The sequence below is a fragment of the Chiroxiphia lanceolata genome, chromosome 3 (assembly GCF_009829145.1).
Source record: "Chiroxiphia lanceolata isolate bChiLan1 chromosome 3, bChiLan1.pri, whole genome shotgun sequence".
Taxonomy (NCBI): domain Eukaryota; kingdom Metazoa; phylum Chordata; class Aves; order Passeriformes; family Pipridae; genus Chiroxiphia; species Chiroxiphia lanceolata.
The window spans coordinates 85,877,047-85,894,219 of NC_045639.1; the positions used below are offsets into that span (position 1 = coordinate 85,877,047).

General features: G+C 40.7%; 1 protein-coding gene across 3 annotated transcripts in view; it reads right to left on the bottom strand.

The window, feature by feature from the left end:
• Nucleotides 1–17,173, bottom strand: part of KCNQ5 (potassium voltage-gated channel subfamily Q member 5) — a 284,924-nt gene that overhangs the window by 21,347 nt on the left and 246,404 nt on the right. The window contains exons 9-11 of one of the 3 annotated variants that reach the window (XM_032682902.1): nucleotides 16,388–16,414; nucleotides 12,569–12,625; nucleotides 7,008–7,228 (exon numbers count right to left, since the gene is read on the bottom strand). In XM_032682902.1, the coding sequence (XP_032538793.1) occupies nucleotides 7,008–7,228; nucleotides 12,569–12,625; nucleotides 16,388–16,414 (305 nt within the window). The remainder of the gene's footprint in view (nucleotides 1–7,007; nucleotides 7,229–12,568; nucleotides 12,626–16,387; nucleotides 16,415–17,173) is intronic. The other 2 variants (XM_032682900.1, XM_032682901.1) reach the window with 2 other exon arrangements.

Sequence of the window (17,173 nt, forward strand, 5' to 3'; positions counted from 1 at the left end):
ATGTATGATTTTAGTATATTTTTAGATACACATCTCTGTTATTTTATATACACCACAAACAAGAAGTTAAAACTGTAAAATAAATTGCAGATACATATGATAATATCTGGAACTGTGGACTAATGAGCTAATTGTCACACCTAATTGACTGTGTCCCTGTGAGACCTTGTAGTACACATCAGTTGATATATGTCTGATTTCCTGAAAGATCCTCAGAGGTCCTGCACCCTGGATGATTTCCAGGTCCTGTGATTGAGAGAGGTCATAGATGGGGGCAAAAGCAGAGAAGAGGATGGCAGCTTTAGATTCAGGTATCTACAGGAGAGTTTTGTATTTTAAAAAGCCGTGAAGGATTTCCCCAGTAACGTTTCATAAAAATGAAGCACTGCTCAAATGTCTCCGATTTGGTCCAAGTGGGTTACATGGTGGTTGGGAAGTTGAACGAGTGTCCTCTCAAAATTACTTCTTATCTCATTTGTATAGTCTTCACTGTAGATGAGTTTTCCCCCTGCAGTTATAAAATGGTAAAAACCCAGGGGGTGGTAACCCTTGAAGTTTTGAAGTTTTAGCCAGTGAGCACTTCTGCAAAATATAAACATATCACAACCAGAACGGAAGAGAAGGTAGTTGTAGTTTGGTGTTATTTGGTGTTAGAAGGTAACCATGTTGTGAATGCCACAAGAAGGAGCTCAGAGCCCCTTGAGGCCTCTGGGCCCCCCCCCCCCCCCCCCCCCAGCCCCCAGCTGGAGCTGCAGGGACTTGGAACAGCATAATGCTGAGCTAAGTGCCTGTGGCTGAAAGCTAAAGAAGTTTTCTCCACCGTGAGTGGGCAAACGGAGCAGCGGCAGAGGTAGCAGTGAACAGAAGTTATGGCTAAAAGCCAACAGATAAAAACTGAACTAGAGAAGCAGCAGAAACAGCATGCAGCTGAGTAAGGAAGACAGAGTTGTCTGAGAGAGCCGAGAGAGAGCCAGCAGAGACAGAGAAGAAGTTGGGGTAAGAACTGAAACTAAAACCCCAAACTCCTTTTGTGACCTTTCTTAAGTGGAAAGGATGGACTCCTACTGAATGGAAGTCCTAAAACTGCAGCAGCACTACAGAGAGGAGCTAAAAAGCTCAGAGAAAGAATGTGGAGGGGGGTGACCTTAGCCCCCCTGCTGCTTGAGGCAGAGCATAGGAGCTCTGCAAAGGGGCTTGAATCCCCTGATGATAACAACTGTCATGAAGACCCCTGAGCTTCGTGATATGACGTAGTGAAGTGACCCTTGTCCTGGCAAACACAGCCTACGGAAGAAGACCCTCACTTGAAACGAGTGGCCGAGGGGGCTTGGATACCCCCTCGTGTGTATTGGCAGAGATCCAGCTGCTGCGTAGAAGAAGAGAACCTACCACCTTAGAGACATTGCTGCTCTGAAGAAGGATCTTTCCTTCTTCCCTCCTAGACTTTTATTTAGAGGAGAGATTTGATCCATTGTAAATACTTATGTCATGGTAGAGATAATTAAGATTGTATATAATGTATTGTAGTATTTATTTGTACAGTCATTGTAATATATTCCCTTTCCCCCATTTTGAGTCTCGTGTTTTGTCTGAAAAAAACTCATATCACACCAGGTTGAGATGTAAGAAGGGGCTTGGACTAGAGAATTAGATTTTGGAGTTCTCAAACCATGACACTGAAACCCATGCAAATCATACTTCTGGTGAGGTGTCTGCTGCTGTCCTTCACGGAGATGAGCTTAATCCACCTGTGACCACTGAGTAAGCACTCAGTCCAGTGAGTAATGGTGCACAGCAAATTCCTCAAGAGCTATCGTAAAGAAAGTGACTAAATTATGGACTCACATGGCCAGGACTTTGATCGGAATAAGCTAACATAATGCCTCAAAACCAATGGCCTGTACTTATTTACACAAAATGAAGAAATGACTTGGAGCTTAGATCAGAATGCCAGATCTTCCTAGTTAATTACACTGACAATGATAATAAATGAGAGCTCTATCATCCAGTTAAGCTATCACAAGAAAATAAATCTATTGTCTAGCACAAATTTATATATTGCTAGTAAAATATCATTCGAGCTTTATTTTGACATCATGATGCTTCATTTTGAATCAGCAAATTTAAGCTGAGATGTAGAAGCAATCAAACTAAGGACTTTTGCTGCATCAAATGAACCTTATCCAAGGTCAAGATGTTTATGCTACTGAAAGGAAAACTTGTCATTTTTGCAGTACATAGATTACATGGTAGTAACTGAGGACACAGGGGCTGAAATGCACAATTGCATTCTTTCCATGGCTCTTATAATATACTGTACCCTGAGGATTTTGTGCAAGTACTCTGTATGGGATGAAAGGCTAGATGTCATCTGAGCATAAATTGTTCAAGGATGGTGCAAGAAATCAAATATTCCCTTAGAGAGTTTTTTTTAATTAATCAAATGAAATATGTTTGTAATATCTCCAGTGCTGATCACTTTTGATGTTTTATTCGAAAAGCCACACAATGTCTCTAGGTTACAGTAAAGGCACAATAACTCATGCAGAGGCTTAGAAGCATGGGATGGTAGAACACAAATATAATATAGTATTTTTATCCCTGATGGAAAACTGCATCCACAACATAATATTTGTTCATTAATTCTGCTGTAGTGGTACATGATTTAAGCAGAAAAGGTTCTGTTCCCCAGAAAACAAGGTAAGCAGAGAAAAAACAACCCAGGGCAGGAACACCATTGTCTGCAAAGAAGAGATTTTGTGAGATGAGTCTCTGTGGGTGGATGGATCTATACAACATGCAATGAGGCCCGGTCACAGTGCCTTAAGTAATGGCATGAGACCATCTGTATTATTTAATCACTGGCGCAGACTCTGTCATGAGGTTGGCACCTGCCAGTGGGTATTCTCATGTTCTGGGGACCATTCCCTGTGGGCAGTTTGGCTGCAATTTCCCTGTTTTTGTTTAGCAGAGACACAAGCCATACTACATGAGGAGGCCTTGGGGCCAGAGGTGGCTCCTGGCTCACTTTGCATACAGGTACAGGTACGGGGGTAGCTGCATGTGGCTCCAAGGTCAGGCAGCACTTTTGCCCATGTGATGTAGCATCCCTTTGATGAAGGCTCTTCCATGCCCCTATACAATTCATGTATCCTTTTAGGCGTGCATGATGTAAAGCTTCACTATTTACCATTCTTGGTTAGTGAAAATTTCCCTCTAATCTGCTTGTTCCTGATGATTCCCTTTCAGATTGATAACAGAGATTAGAAATACAGCATCCTGGCACCTTCATTAATTTGTGCAGAGTCCCCTCTTCAACAAGAGTTCTGGCAGTTGTGAACCACATGTCACCAGAGACTGCACATGTATTTAAAATCAGATTATATAAGTTCTGATTTTCAATTTCACTCCCCTGTGCTGCTGTTAAATACCCTAGAAAGCATCTGCAGCTAGCCATCAAAGCTCTCTCAGGTTTGGATTCCATTTGCAAATGCACAAATGTAGCTGAAATAATTGCTGGTACTGTCATACCCACTTTGGCAATAGCAATAAATGGTTTATAGGCAGTTTCAAAGGACTGTTACTATCCATAAATAAAGCCATTTGTGCAACAGTTTTGGTCATACTGTTCTAAAGCTGTCTTGCCAAAATCCTTTTGGGAGATAGCTGTGGCCAGCTTAAGTGTTTTACTTGCTGCCCAAGAAATTCTCCTTCTGTGATTTTAATATATAGTGGGGGAGTGTTAGAGTGTTACTGAGTAGCCTAAGAGGAAGGCTACTACATTTTCAACCAGGTTAGCCTTTTAGCTACTCCCATGAGCTCCTGTCTGGACTAGGAACTTCCCTTTACAGGCCAGTTTCTAACTGCTAATGTTTAGTTTCTCCAGCAGTCTCTTTCTGACAGTTTTGGCCCAGATTCCAGCCATGTCAGTACTTAGTCAGCCCTGCAAAGTCGCTATCAGCTGACTATCTGCCTTAAATCATCCTTGTATGCTAACAATTTCCCTTTCTTTCTGAATCCTCTTCTTATACATTTACTTCTTTTCTTTATTTTCACACAGAATTCAGTGCACCTCACTTTGATAGAGAGATTGTTCCTCTTCTGCCTGTGCTAATGGAAGAGCATTTACAATCCCAAATCCCATACAGTGAAAGAAAAATGAAGCAAATACATGTATCTCCTCTGCCTTCTCTTAATAGTAAGACTATTGTTTTTTCATTAGATCACTGATATAAAGTTTTGACACTGAACTGGGTACCCAGTACTATGTTTTCACTGCCCAAAAAGTCTATTGTAAATGTAATTTCTTCTACCCCAAACACACTACAGAGATGTAGGAATCACCAGGAGGACCAGCTGTTCAAGGGTATTGTTTTATGTCCAAAATTTCACCCAGAAAGGGGTGTCTTCTAGTTTTGGCTTGAGGACTGTCCCACCAAAATAATTAGTCATTTGGCTGGAGAATACCTCAAGGAGAAAACTGGAGGATCTGGCAAGCTAGAGATAAGAATAATATACTGCAAATATTTTTTTTCATCCTGTGAAAAATGTAAGATGTTCTAAACTAAATACATCATCTCGAGATCTTTCTCATTGAGTTGTCAAATACAGAAGGCATATCGAACTATGAAATTGGTAACACACACACAAAAAAAAAAGAAATCAAGATTGGTAGTGCTGGCTTTTGCTGCAAAGGTCTGGGTAAGGCAGCAGGGAGCTGCCTCTCAGCAGTGAGCACACTGGACATCTCTCTGATCATACTGGTCCTAGAAATAGTTGGATGAGGTCCCAGAATGGAAACTTGGCATTTGCCTAAAAACTGGAGACAATGGAAGCTGTTCCTTCTGCCACAGATGAGAAATTGGTGTATCTGTTGGCCCCAGTTCATAAGGGTGGACTGGTAGCTGGAAATTGCTGATCAGGAAACAGGCTGTGCTCACCCTAAGGAGCAGGAAGATCTTTAAGGGTTTACGGACAGCAATGAGTGCTCTGTTGTTGTTACTGTATTTTATCTACAGATATACCCAAGGTGCTGTTTATGCCACCTTTTCCGGGAGAGAGAGACAGTCAGAGAGAGCGCGATTTTCTTGTGCAAATCATTGTTATTGACGACAATATGTAGAGGACAAAATAGGGGACACGCTGAGGAAATGCTTCTATGACAAATGGGCTGATGAAAAATGAAACAGGTGCTTGAGTGAGGTGCAGACTGCAGGGCTGGGGCAGAAGTGAGCCACTGATACCCTGGGACGGTGCTCAGCAAATTACTCTCTTAGGTCACTTCCAGGCACAGTGTGAGTTACATGGGGGTTAACCTATGAAATTACTTCTGGTGCGGTTCTGAGGAGATATTTATGCTATATAAATGATTATGTAGGAAGCCTAAATTTAGACAGGGTACCTTCAACCACTCTGCTACCTAGAGCATTTCTCACTTCCCACTGTGGAGCACATGGCCTTGTCTGAGCTTCACATCAGCATGCAATCTGGGCCAGTGTCACATAGCCCCTGTGCTGCAGCTGCTGTGGGACATGAGCCAGGACCTGTGCTCCAGGATGGAGAGAGGAGTGGTGAGCAACCTGGTTAGCAGCCTGGTAGCTGGTTCACCCCAGTAGCTCACTGAACCACAGGCTAATTTGGAATTTATGCATCTGAGAGGTCTCCATGGGGGAGGGCTAGCCTGGAATGGTGACCACAGCAAACACTGCTGGTTTGTCTTGTTTGCCCTCCAGGAAATGTTTATTTATCCAGGTTTTTCCTGAAGAGTTGTGTTGCGTAGGAAGTCCTCATCTGAGGGATGGGGCATTGCAGTTCAGTGGGTATTTTACAACCTACATGTCTGTGATAATATGTGCTCTTAAAAAGGAAGCAGACATCAAAATCACACAACTGTTTTACCACAGTTGTTGAATATAACATCCATGATTGCCATTGCAGAGTTTGAAGTTACTTCTTTGCTTAGATCAAATTGCCTGTACTGTACCTTTCCCACACAGCCAGAGTCACTGCCTTCTGTGGTAGCCAACCAGTTTGTCTCCCTTATTTTTTATGCTGGGGGTACCACAAGAAAGAACAAAACATTCATATATTGGGAAAAATGTGAATGCAGAAATCCAAACCAAATCCACTGGGGGCAATGGTACCTCTAGAGCTGTGTGACTGCACCTTTCACTGCTGGACCCGTCCCATACAGGTGTCAGATTCACCTGGTGCTCTCAGCTCCTGCCTGTCAGGGGGCTGCTCTTATCCGCTTCAGTGCTCCTTGGTTAGGGCAGTCACTGTCTTTGTTTTGGCAAGCTTTGGCAGATCAAGATCCTTGCCTGAATACTGGCTAATGTAATGCCAGATGGCATTTTAGCTAGAGAACGGAGAGCAGCTTGAGAGAAAGGCTAGGCTCCCTGCTCTAGGTTCATCAAGGCATTTTCACAAAGAGCCATTTTCACAAAAAACCACTTCTTCACATGTGGATTCACAATAATGCTGGTTTTGTTTGCTAAAGTCACCTGCCTTATCAAGCCAGATCAAAATTAAAGCACCCAGTAGTACATCTCTTGGTGGCAGGTGATTGCATCTCCAGTGGAGGTACCAGGGCTCCTCTGCCTGAGGCAACCAGTTCTGCACAAGCTGTGCTGTTGGCTGGCAAAGGTACAGACAGCACAGCACTGGGCATGCTGTGTGGACCACCATTGAGAAGCAGCAGGTTTGGGCAGCAGTGGGAGAGAGCTGCTGCATCCAAATCCCTTGGATACATTTAGCCCACCTGCAACTTTTCATAGTGATTACTGTCTCCACCAATAGGTCCTTGTGCACCAGTGACACAAGATTTCTTGTTAAAAAAAATCACACTAGCATGCTCTTTGAAGCAGACTATAGATGGCTTGTGTCTCTGCCTCCAAATAATTCTTTCTGCTTTCCTAAAACATCTCACAATCACAGTGCAAGCGTGCAAGAGTGTGAGCAGGCTGGGAGCAGCGTGCAATGGCAAATGAGGTGTGAAAGACTCCTACCATCAACCACGGGTTTGGGCTGTGAGCTCTTCAGCCGCAGAGAGGGCCTGAAGCGCGTTCGGTCATTGAAGCTCCAGCTCTTCTGGACTTTGGTTGGGCTGCCCTCCGTGGCAATGTCAGCACTTGGTGAGCGGCGATCTCCGACTGAAGATTGCCTGTTTTTTATACTTTGACCTCGTGGGCTGGCCATCCGGACCCGCTCCTTAAAACTTAGCTTTTGACTGTGAGAGAGAGAAGTATATTTTATTTCATAGTTCCTTCACTCTGTTTCTTTTTCGCATTGTATGATAATTGAAAATAGTTTCTAAAAATTCTCACTGGTATGAATCTGTTTCTTACACACTTTTATTTTCATTGAATATATTTCATTTGTGAATGAAACTGATTTAATGTAATTGTTCTTTGATAGTAGCATTATCAGTGGCAATCTATCAGACAGTACAGAATAATCTTGTAAAGGAAACTAAAATTAACAAATACAAATTTCACCCAATTATTATATGTTAATCTCTATGGGTTTTTTTTTTCCTATTCCTTGAATTTTAAATAGGTTTGTGTCCATCTTATGCACTTATGCTCAGTGCATTTCTGGCCATGTCTTCAGATAAACAAAACTGAAATGTATTCTATTTTTACCACATGCCATGTAGTATTGTCTTGGTTTTTTTTTTAAGCAGGCAAAAATACTGTTAGTGTATTCATGCTTGTTCAGGATTTGGCACTTCCAACATTTCATATGCATGATTAGTGTTCACTCATATCCAAAATTCCTTGTTACAGCACTTACTTGGACAAGACAAAAACAAATATCCAAGAAACATAGTGATGACCTATTAATGGAAATGTAATGACATGCTGTGTACTCCCTAAAATAATTGATGGAAATTAAGCTGGAAGCTGTCTACATGCAGGTGGTATTGGACAGGTGCTTTAGGACAGGTACAAGAGCCCAGCCAAGCTCATGACTGTGTCTCCTGGATCAATGGTGACCCTGTGGTCTTATGGTTGGTCAATTGTTAGCTGTTCTTTTCCCCTGCTGTACTTGTAACCCTCCCCTCCAGCCAGCTAAATGTGGGATATGTAGATTTTCTATTTCCCAGTGCTTAAATTACCTTTGTTTGTGTTCAAGCATAGCTCATGAACTATTTGCCTATGCTTTTTCATTATTTGACATTTTTGCCTTTGTTTGTCCCTTCCTGCAGCAGAAGACACAAAGAGGAGACAGAAAGGGAATCTGATACCAAGATCTGGAAACCTTGTTTTATCTGCAAGGTTAAGTTCAATTGGTTGAGCAAGGGAATGGTCATCTTGACCAGTGCTCCTGTTCTTGCAAGGGGAGAGATGATGGTGCCAATGCAGGAACTGTTCGTGGTATGATGTTACTGGGTCTTGCAGTCCTACTGCTCTGCGTAGGCTTTGCAGGGGCTTTTAAAATACTAGAGCAAAGACTGTCTACCTGCAAATTATAGTTGTTCTTGAAGTTGAGACACTTTCTAGTATTCTAAAAGACTTTGCATTTAACTTCAGCATGCCCATAAGATGTTTTCAATGGAAATGAATTCTGCAGCTAATTTACTAATGCTAACGTGGATTATGTGGTTCTTAGATGTTCAACCTACTGCACTCTGAAAATACAGTGTTAATATGTAATTATATGAAATGAAAAGTAGTTATAGGCTTCTGTGGCTGTGAAATGTTGAGATAAACAGATATCTTTGTCCAAGCATAGCAGAACTTAGCATTTCAATTTGAATACAAATGTCACTGAGAGCAGAAAGAATGCAGTTTGTCACAGGCAAAACACATGCTGAAAACTTATTATGAGATAATTTTCAAGAATGATAAAAAATGAGCACATTAATAACAAGATTATTAGATAAATGTGTTTCTATATGGCATGTTGAATTACTTAAAAGAATACCTTTACTATAATTTCTGAATGTAATCCTCTACTTCCCTGCCCAAAGTAAGCAATTGTTGAAATAAACACATCATGGTGCTGGAAATATTATCTATTTCCATTTCAAATTGCTACCCAGGTCTGCAATACTGTGTGCTGTGGCATATGCAATACAAAAGACACACAGAACCTACTATTTGAAAGAAAAGTGAGTTCTAAAATTTAATTTTCAATACAGATTACATTTCAAGACTGAATTACATTTCAGCTCAGGAATCTTTTGCATTGTACAACAATGAAAATATAAGCTGCAAAATATTTATTAACCACATTATTGCATTGTCATATTATACAACGTTGTCAAGAGAATAAAAATGGACTTCTTATTACAGATATTATTCCTACATGTGTTCTCCTGTGGTTTTTTTTTTAATGGCTCAAATTGTACTTGTTATTGAAGGATGAAATCAAATTATACTTTTTTTTGACAAATCTTAGACTTAAAAAGTTTCTAGACAGTCCCTTTCCTGTTTCACTAATAGAAATGAAAATTGATAACATGGCCATAAAAACTATCAGTGTAGACCATATGTTTTATAATTCCAGTAACCCCAAAATAAAAATGAAAATTTAAAAACAAAATTTAAAAAAGCAAATGTGCTGTTCTGTCAATTAATTTGTACTAATGAAAGCAGTCTGTCTTTAAATGATTGGTAGACATGGTTATTTCATTTATAAAAAGCTGAATGGTACACAATGGCTACTTAGCCTGCATATCTTTAGTTCTCCAAATCAAAGCAATGAGGCAATTGAAAGGAACAGTAGACACTTAATCTGTGCTATAGACATTTTTCAAAAGTGCAACACTGAGAATGAAGATATTAATTTAAAATGCATAGCTCATACATATAAATAAAATGATATCTGCTTTGTAGCAATGGCAATGTACTGGCATGCTAAGGATCCATGTGGAGGATGCTGCATCCTGAAGAGAAACACAGCCCCTGAAGGAAGCATGGTTTGGAAACTCTGTTTTGCATCTTGAGATGCATCTCCAAAGAGATTGGTTATAGAAGTTCTTCGCTTCTTGGATCCCTGTTCCTATTTGAAGGCTGGTGGGAAATGTTCCTGAAGTCACTGGGTCCTACTCAGCACAGGCATAAGTTGTATGACCAGTAGCAGTGGGGAATTCGTGCTTGGGAGAAGAAAGCTACTGTTCTTGAGTCCACACTGCCATGAGGCTCTTCTATATATGATAAATAACAGATCATGAAGGAGTAACTGTGTCAGAGCATTTTGGAGGGATCCTGACCAGGCTTTTCCCGGACTGAAAGTCCCTTTCCTTATGGGCTATAGCCTAGTTCCTGGCTCTGGATGCAATGGTGGTAAAGATGGCATTAGAGATATAGAGTGGAGATAATCTTACGCCTTTTCAAGCATTTTTGGACATTCTGCATTTGAATCAGTAGCCACTGAAGTCTTTAGGGCCCTTTATTATGATTTAATGCTGTCCAGTGTAAGCTAAAAATCCTTCACCTCTTTTTTCAGGACCTAGCCTATTATATTTTTTGTCTCTCATCTTTTCTCCTCTCTTGTTACAAAGAAAATCCCTTGAATTAATGTAAAACCTGTTAATGGGCATTGGAAATTCACATATCGCTGTAAGTTGTCCCAAACTTCAAGCTGAATGTTTGTCCAAAAGGCAAAAACCAAGAGAAAGAATCAGGAAAATGAAATTACACAAGTTCCCAAATCAAACATAAACGACAAGGATCTAGAGATCCACAGCTGCCTCCAGTCTTCCCTGGCAATGCTAATCTCTGTGGACCTATCAATCCTCTATTCTTGCAGGTTGCAAGTAGTGGAAAGCATTCATATTGATAACACGGGAGCTTTGAAGCATCTTTTAGTGGAGATCAATTACAACTGGCAGCTGTGGAAAAGAAAGCAAACTACTTTTCTCATTCGTTTGCCTTCTGGAATGTCACTTGCAGGGTTTTACTACTCATTCCTTCTGTTGCATGTCCAAGCCATTCACTTCCCGGGGATAGCAAATGAATTTCTAGTTCTTATTTCTTCTTTTTTAAATTCTGCCTTTCCCACCTTTGATTTATGAAGGAATAGGTTTTTAGGGACACTAGAGGTCACTGTAGCTTCACTGCATGGGGAACGAACACCTCTGCTGGTCCGAATGACTAGGCTGCGTAAGATTTTCTTTTAACTAACAAATGCCTACAAACCTTTGCTTGCTCTGTCTTCCATGGACCATCTTACTGTACTTTTTTTGTTAACTGAGCATCTCTTCCTCTCCCAGTCCCACTCTCCCACTTACCTGACCATCTTCCTGCATTTCTGGTCAAGTTTAACTTCTGCTCTCCTTCAGCCTCACACCTGCAGCACTACTGTTTGCTACTAGACACAATTTACAACTTATTTTTCAGCTTTTCATACTGAGTTGGCTGGTGGAAGCGGAAATAGGAAGAAATTGAAATTAATGGAGAGCCTGAGGGTGAGGGAGAATGCCTTGGGTCTTGAGACAGAAGCTAAAACTGCCAGAAGTTACCACCTATGTAAAATAATAGCAAGAAGATGTACAGGAAAATTTTCAGCATCCAATAAATACAGGTGTTGATTCTTACCAAACTTTACTGAAATTAGGCTAAGTTGAACAAATGCAAATGCAATAGATAGTACAGTGAGACCTGAAGTTCAAATGTTCAAGACTTCACCACCAGTCTTGTGCTAGGACCATGAACTCAAGAAATGTAGTGTTATATCTCATACCTTCAATGAGTAATAACAAGAATTTTGGGTCATAATATCTTACAGTTTAATGTCAAACAGAAAAAAAAAATGTTAAGGAGTTTTATGTATTTTTTCCTTTTTCAGAACAGTTTCTGGAAGAAGAGAAATTATTTTTTATCTTCATTTTTTATAATCTGTACTTCTCTTGTCTTTTACATTATTTTTAAAAAATAAGAAAAAAATGCAATCAGCTTGAGATATAAATCATGGGTTTCTTCCCATAAGATCCATTCATGTAGCAATTACCATTTTCGGTAAGAGACACAATTGCCACAGAATTCAGCTGAAGCAAATGGTTGATTTCACATGCATTCTTCTACTTTCTAGAACAGGATGCAGGCACAACTTCCACAGGTTGTGTCCAAGGGGATTCTTCTCAACAACAATTCCACATTTTGACTCTTATAATTGCCTAGCATGTTATAGCTTAATATTTCCCACTAATTATTTGATGGAGAACTCAACTGCCATGGTTATAAAAATCCTCTTGGACTTGGGGAAATGTCTTTATCCAAATATTCAACCCCACTTTTAGATCTCTGCAGTGTAATGCATTCCAGAATTTGAAGTCTCAGGCAGAGAAGAGGAACAGGGATTAGTCAAACCACGGCGTGCTGTGCACTGCAATTGTCCCACTGGATGAGTTTCAAAGAACTCATATCATTGCCATTGTGTTAATGGCATTGCAGGCAACAAGCAACAAGGGATTTACAAGCACTTAAAAATAAATAAATTAAGAAACATTGTTTGGAGAAGTAAGGAATTTAAAATGCTAAGGAGGGGAAATAAATGAATCATGCACCTGATGTTAGTTGGCATTCTCAAACATCATATGAATAGGCAGGATGCTGAATACCTATGTTTCCGAGGCGTGTACATCCTGAAGAGCTTCTGTTTATTACTACAAAGCTTACTAGGAGTGAGGGGAGATAGAGGACCGTGTTACAAAGCATTTCAGTGCTAGGTAAGGGGTTAGGCTTTCCACCTCAAGTTAGATTATGCATCACTGGCAGTTTTCTTTTTCATATGGTGCATGCAGAGTGTTTACATTAAATCTACTTTTAGAAACAGATATGGTATAGGAGGTGGAGAGAATTCCAGAGTATCATTTGTTTCCCACAGAACAGGGATGAGTTTTCCACTCAAACTCCTATATTGGCAAAACTTCTCCTTCTTGCACCAGAGAGATCTCTCTGAACAAGGAATTAATATTCAGGCTCATGGGTTACAACACTAGATGGGTGACATTCATCCTTTGCAGAAATTCAGTGCATGTCCTACACAGAGCCTAAGGCTGCTCACATTCTGAGGATGTCAAAAGATTGATCAGCCTTTATCTAGTTTCCTGCACAGGAACAATTTCATCTGTGTTGTATAATTGAACAGAAATAAATATTATTTGTGTTCAGTGTATGGATTTGTAGATATTGAGAATTTAATATATAGCCTTTTGAAATAACTTGCAGAACTCTAGAACTGATTATAGAAATATCTCATTTACAGTGTGGATACACTAGAGAGGTTGTCTACCAATACTTTGATGAATGATTATTTATAATATTTGTGTGTAATATTTTGGGAAATACAACATACATATTTTTATTAAAATCAATGTGAAGCTACAGCCTCATAAGCTGTCAACTCAAATGTACAGCAACAATTGGTTACCTAATAAAAGACTGTAGGTCTATACATGAAAAAATGCAAAAATTAATTTCTGTAAATATAAGTCAATCTGGTAGGAAAGAAAATAACTTTTATCAAAAGCAATAAAAGTTTTTCTCCACTGTTAATAGAATGAACTACAGAGAAAGTAATTCAACGCACTACTTGTGCAAACACATCTTCTTTAAAGAGTGAAACAAGCAGCTTACTTAGTTCACACAGTATCCCATGCATTAGCATTGCAGGAAGAAACAAGTTAAATAGTGGAGGACATTTATCTCAAAGTACTTTGCAGCAGTTTGCATTTACATTTTTGCCACAAAAGACCACATACACCACATGTAATTTCAGTGATACAAAAATATAGTAATATGTAAGCATAAGAGTGATAAACAACCACTGACAAAAGGCAACTTTTTTAAAGGCACAGAGTAGTCTGTAGGGTTTTTACTGTAGACCAGGATCTCAGGAGTTAACTAGTTCATTTTTACACATGCACTAATTTGCAGCAGTGCACATATTAGTTAGGAGTTTCTGAAGGGACAAACACCTTGGGAAGTGCCAAATTCTGCACCCGGGATGGGGCAACCGTGGATGTATGTCCAGACTGAGAATGAGATGCTGGAAAGCAGTGCCACAGAAAGGGACCTGGGAGTCCTGATTGATGGCAAGTTGAATATGAATCAGCAGTGCCCTGGCAGCCAGGAGGGCCAACCATGTCCTGGGGGGCATCAGGCAAAGCATCACCAGCTGGTCACGGGAGAGGATTGTCCTGCTCTGCTCTGCACTGGGGTGGCCTCACCTTGAATATTGTGTGTGGTTTTGGGCACCACAATATAAGAAAGATATTAAGCTCTTAGAGAGTGTCCAAAGGAGGGCAACAAAGATGGCGAAGGGCCTTGAGGGGAAACCATATGAGGAGTGGCTGAGGGCACTTGTTCTGTTCAACCTGGAGGAGACTGAGGGGAGATCTCATTGCAATCTACGACTTCCTCATGAGGGGAAGACGAGGGGCAGACACTGATCTCTTCTCTGGTGAGCAGTGACAGGACCCGAGGGAATGGCCTGAAGTTGTGTCAGGGCAGGTTTGGGTTAGATATTAGAAAAAGGTTCTTCACCCAGACGGTGGTTGGGCACTGAAACAGGTTCCCCAGGGAAGTGGTCACAGAACTAAGTCTAATAGATTTCAAGAAATGTTTGGGTGATATTCTCAGGCACATGGTGTGACTCTTGTGGATGGTCCTGTGCAGGGCCACGAGTTGGACTCAATGATCCAACTTAGCATATTCTGTGATTCTGTGATCTTCCATTCAGTGAAAATAAAGTGAAAAAATCTGGCTAAATCACTGACTTCTCTTAAAGCCACAACAGTTATCACTAATATGGAGCGTGAATTATAGTTCTGACAGCTGGATGTTTGGTTTGGTTTTTTTTTTTGGATCTAGCTTCCAGCTATTGTAAGTAAATTTCTCTCTTTGAGTGCTTGTAGGTACAACTGGGAATAGCTTGCCACTCTGCAAAAGTCACATTTTTAGGGGAAGGTACTCATTTGCTGTCAACTTTAGTCTCACCTTTCAAAATGTCAATTTTAAATGTTGCTGTTGAAAGAGTGAGAAATACAGCTAGTGAGTGCAAAAAGTTTGGATCAAGCTGTAATAATTTGAAGACATCAATATGTTGCTAGCAAGCCTATGGAGGTTATGTATATGAAAAGCCACAGAACTGACACAGCAAATCTAGTCCCCTTGAGTTACTAGGACAATAAAAGCAGATGCATGCACTGTAAGGAAGAGGATGGAATCAAATGCCAGAGAAGCAACCTGGAAAGTGGAATGGGACATGAGTAATTGATGTGAAGGCTTTCATCTCTGACTGAATAACCCAGAAGGGTTTGTGAACCACAGTGCAACTCTGGGGTGCGTGTACTTTGGGGGTTGATATATCACCAACACTTTTTTCCTTGGCTTTTCAGAGTTTTCTGCTGGTAGGTACACTCTGCTATTCTCTGACCATGCTGATACTGCAGTGCCAGCTGCCAAATACCTGCTGATTCCCATCCCTAGCGAGTCTCCGAGATAGAGTAATTTCTCTTCTAACTATTGAGCCCCTTCCTTTTCCCAAGGGTTTGGGCTACCAGAACAGCAAAGACCAGCATTCTCTCCAGCTGCCTTAGGATGTGCATTTCCAGGGCTTTATTTACCTGGTGAGGATAGCCCTGCCAAGGCTTGCCTTTGCCTGCTGTAGGCAGCTGGTCTTAAGCTGGTATCTAGGCTGGGTGCAAATTCACCTGCCCTCCCAGCCATCAGTGGTGGTGCTTGCTTTAGGAGAGATACCAGGCTGCCTCCTCTACCTGAACTGCGCCATGTGAGAGTGCAAACTGTGCAGCCGGAAGCAGGTGAGCCACTGCAGTCCTGCTTTCCCCCCATCTGCTGTGTCCCAAAACACTCCTTAGGAGTGGATGATAGAAAAGTTAGGAAACCTGGAGTCACAGTACTGAGGAAGTGCTGAGGATACTCATGCAGGGCAGCACCGACCCTTGCCACGGTGACATCCAAACAGCCCTGTTGGAGGGTCCTTCCCCTGCAATGGAGGGCTGGTGGGCTTGTTCACAAAGCCAAATGAAACTACATGCCTGTAATTTCCACTCTGATTTCTGGAAACCGCGAGCAATGATTTTATGGCAGAAGCTGGGGCTGTGCCCTTGCCCAGGCACTGGGTCTGGGGAGGCTGCTCCACTGGCTGCTCTGCCCCTGTTCAACCTGAGCCCCTCAAAGTTAAAACATGGGACTAGAAATGTAAAAAAATGCCTACTTTTTCCACACAAAAATTGGGACAAAAAAGCAAATTTCAGCAGCATTAGTCTATTAATACGAGTTAAAAAAACTCCAGCTTGTGATTGTTATCTATCAACAGTTACAGTTCACTGAACCTACTGTACAGAACTCAAGACATCTAAAAGCTATTAGGAAACAGTAATTTCACAGATAAAAGAAATAAAGGAACTACAAACCTGCTAGAAGATTCCCCTTGTTCTTTTCTTCGGGTCAGGGAGTGGGAGGGAAAAACGTAATTGTTATGCAGATAGCAATCACATTACTTAGTTACAGATAATGTTAGATATATGATACATGTAAATGGGTATGTTAATTGGTGTACAACACACACATAACATTGCAACCACAAAAGCATTCAAGCAAGACTCATAACTACAATGCTTCTGGAAAAGAAACTTTTCAGTTGTTTTGACACATGCATAACATGCTTTGTACATACCACTGCAGACTGAGTTGGCAAAGCACTCAGGCAAAATGCATTGCTGACACATATATAACAGAAAGCTGTAGGCTCTTTTTAGATAAATTTATTTCTGGTAAATAAAAAGGTTTAATTTTATGATAGCATGGCAATATCCTTATTTAAAACAACAAGTAGATGCAGTTTTGAGGGACAGTCGTATTTTAGAATATTTTATATGGGATACAGCTTCATTATTTATGTAATTTTATATCTATCCATTTATACCAATGTTGCCTTCAACCTGTTTGTATATGTAAGAAAATCAATGTTCCACGTAACTTTTAATCTGAAAGCTCCTTTTAGTTTAGAGCATTTTGGAATTACAGTTATGGTAATAGATTACTTACGGCTCTGTTCTTGTCAACTCTTTGAAATTCAAAGATCAGCTTTAGACACCCAGCCAAACTTCCTTTTGGCTGAGCTTTTTGGCACACAATTACCTTTTAACTGTCATGTGGATGTTCATCACCCAGCTTTGAGAGAAACCACTAATTCTCTT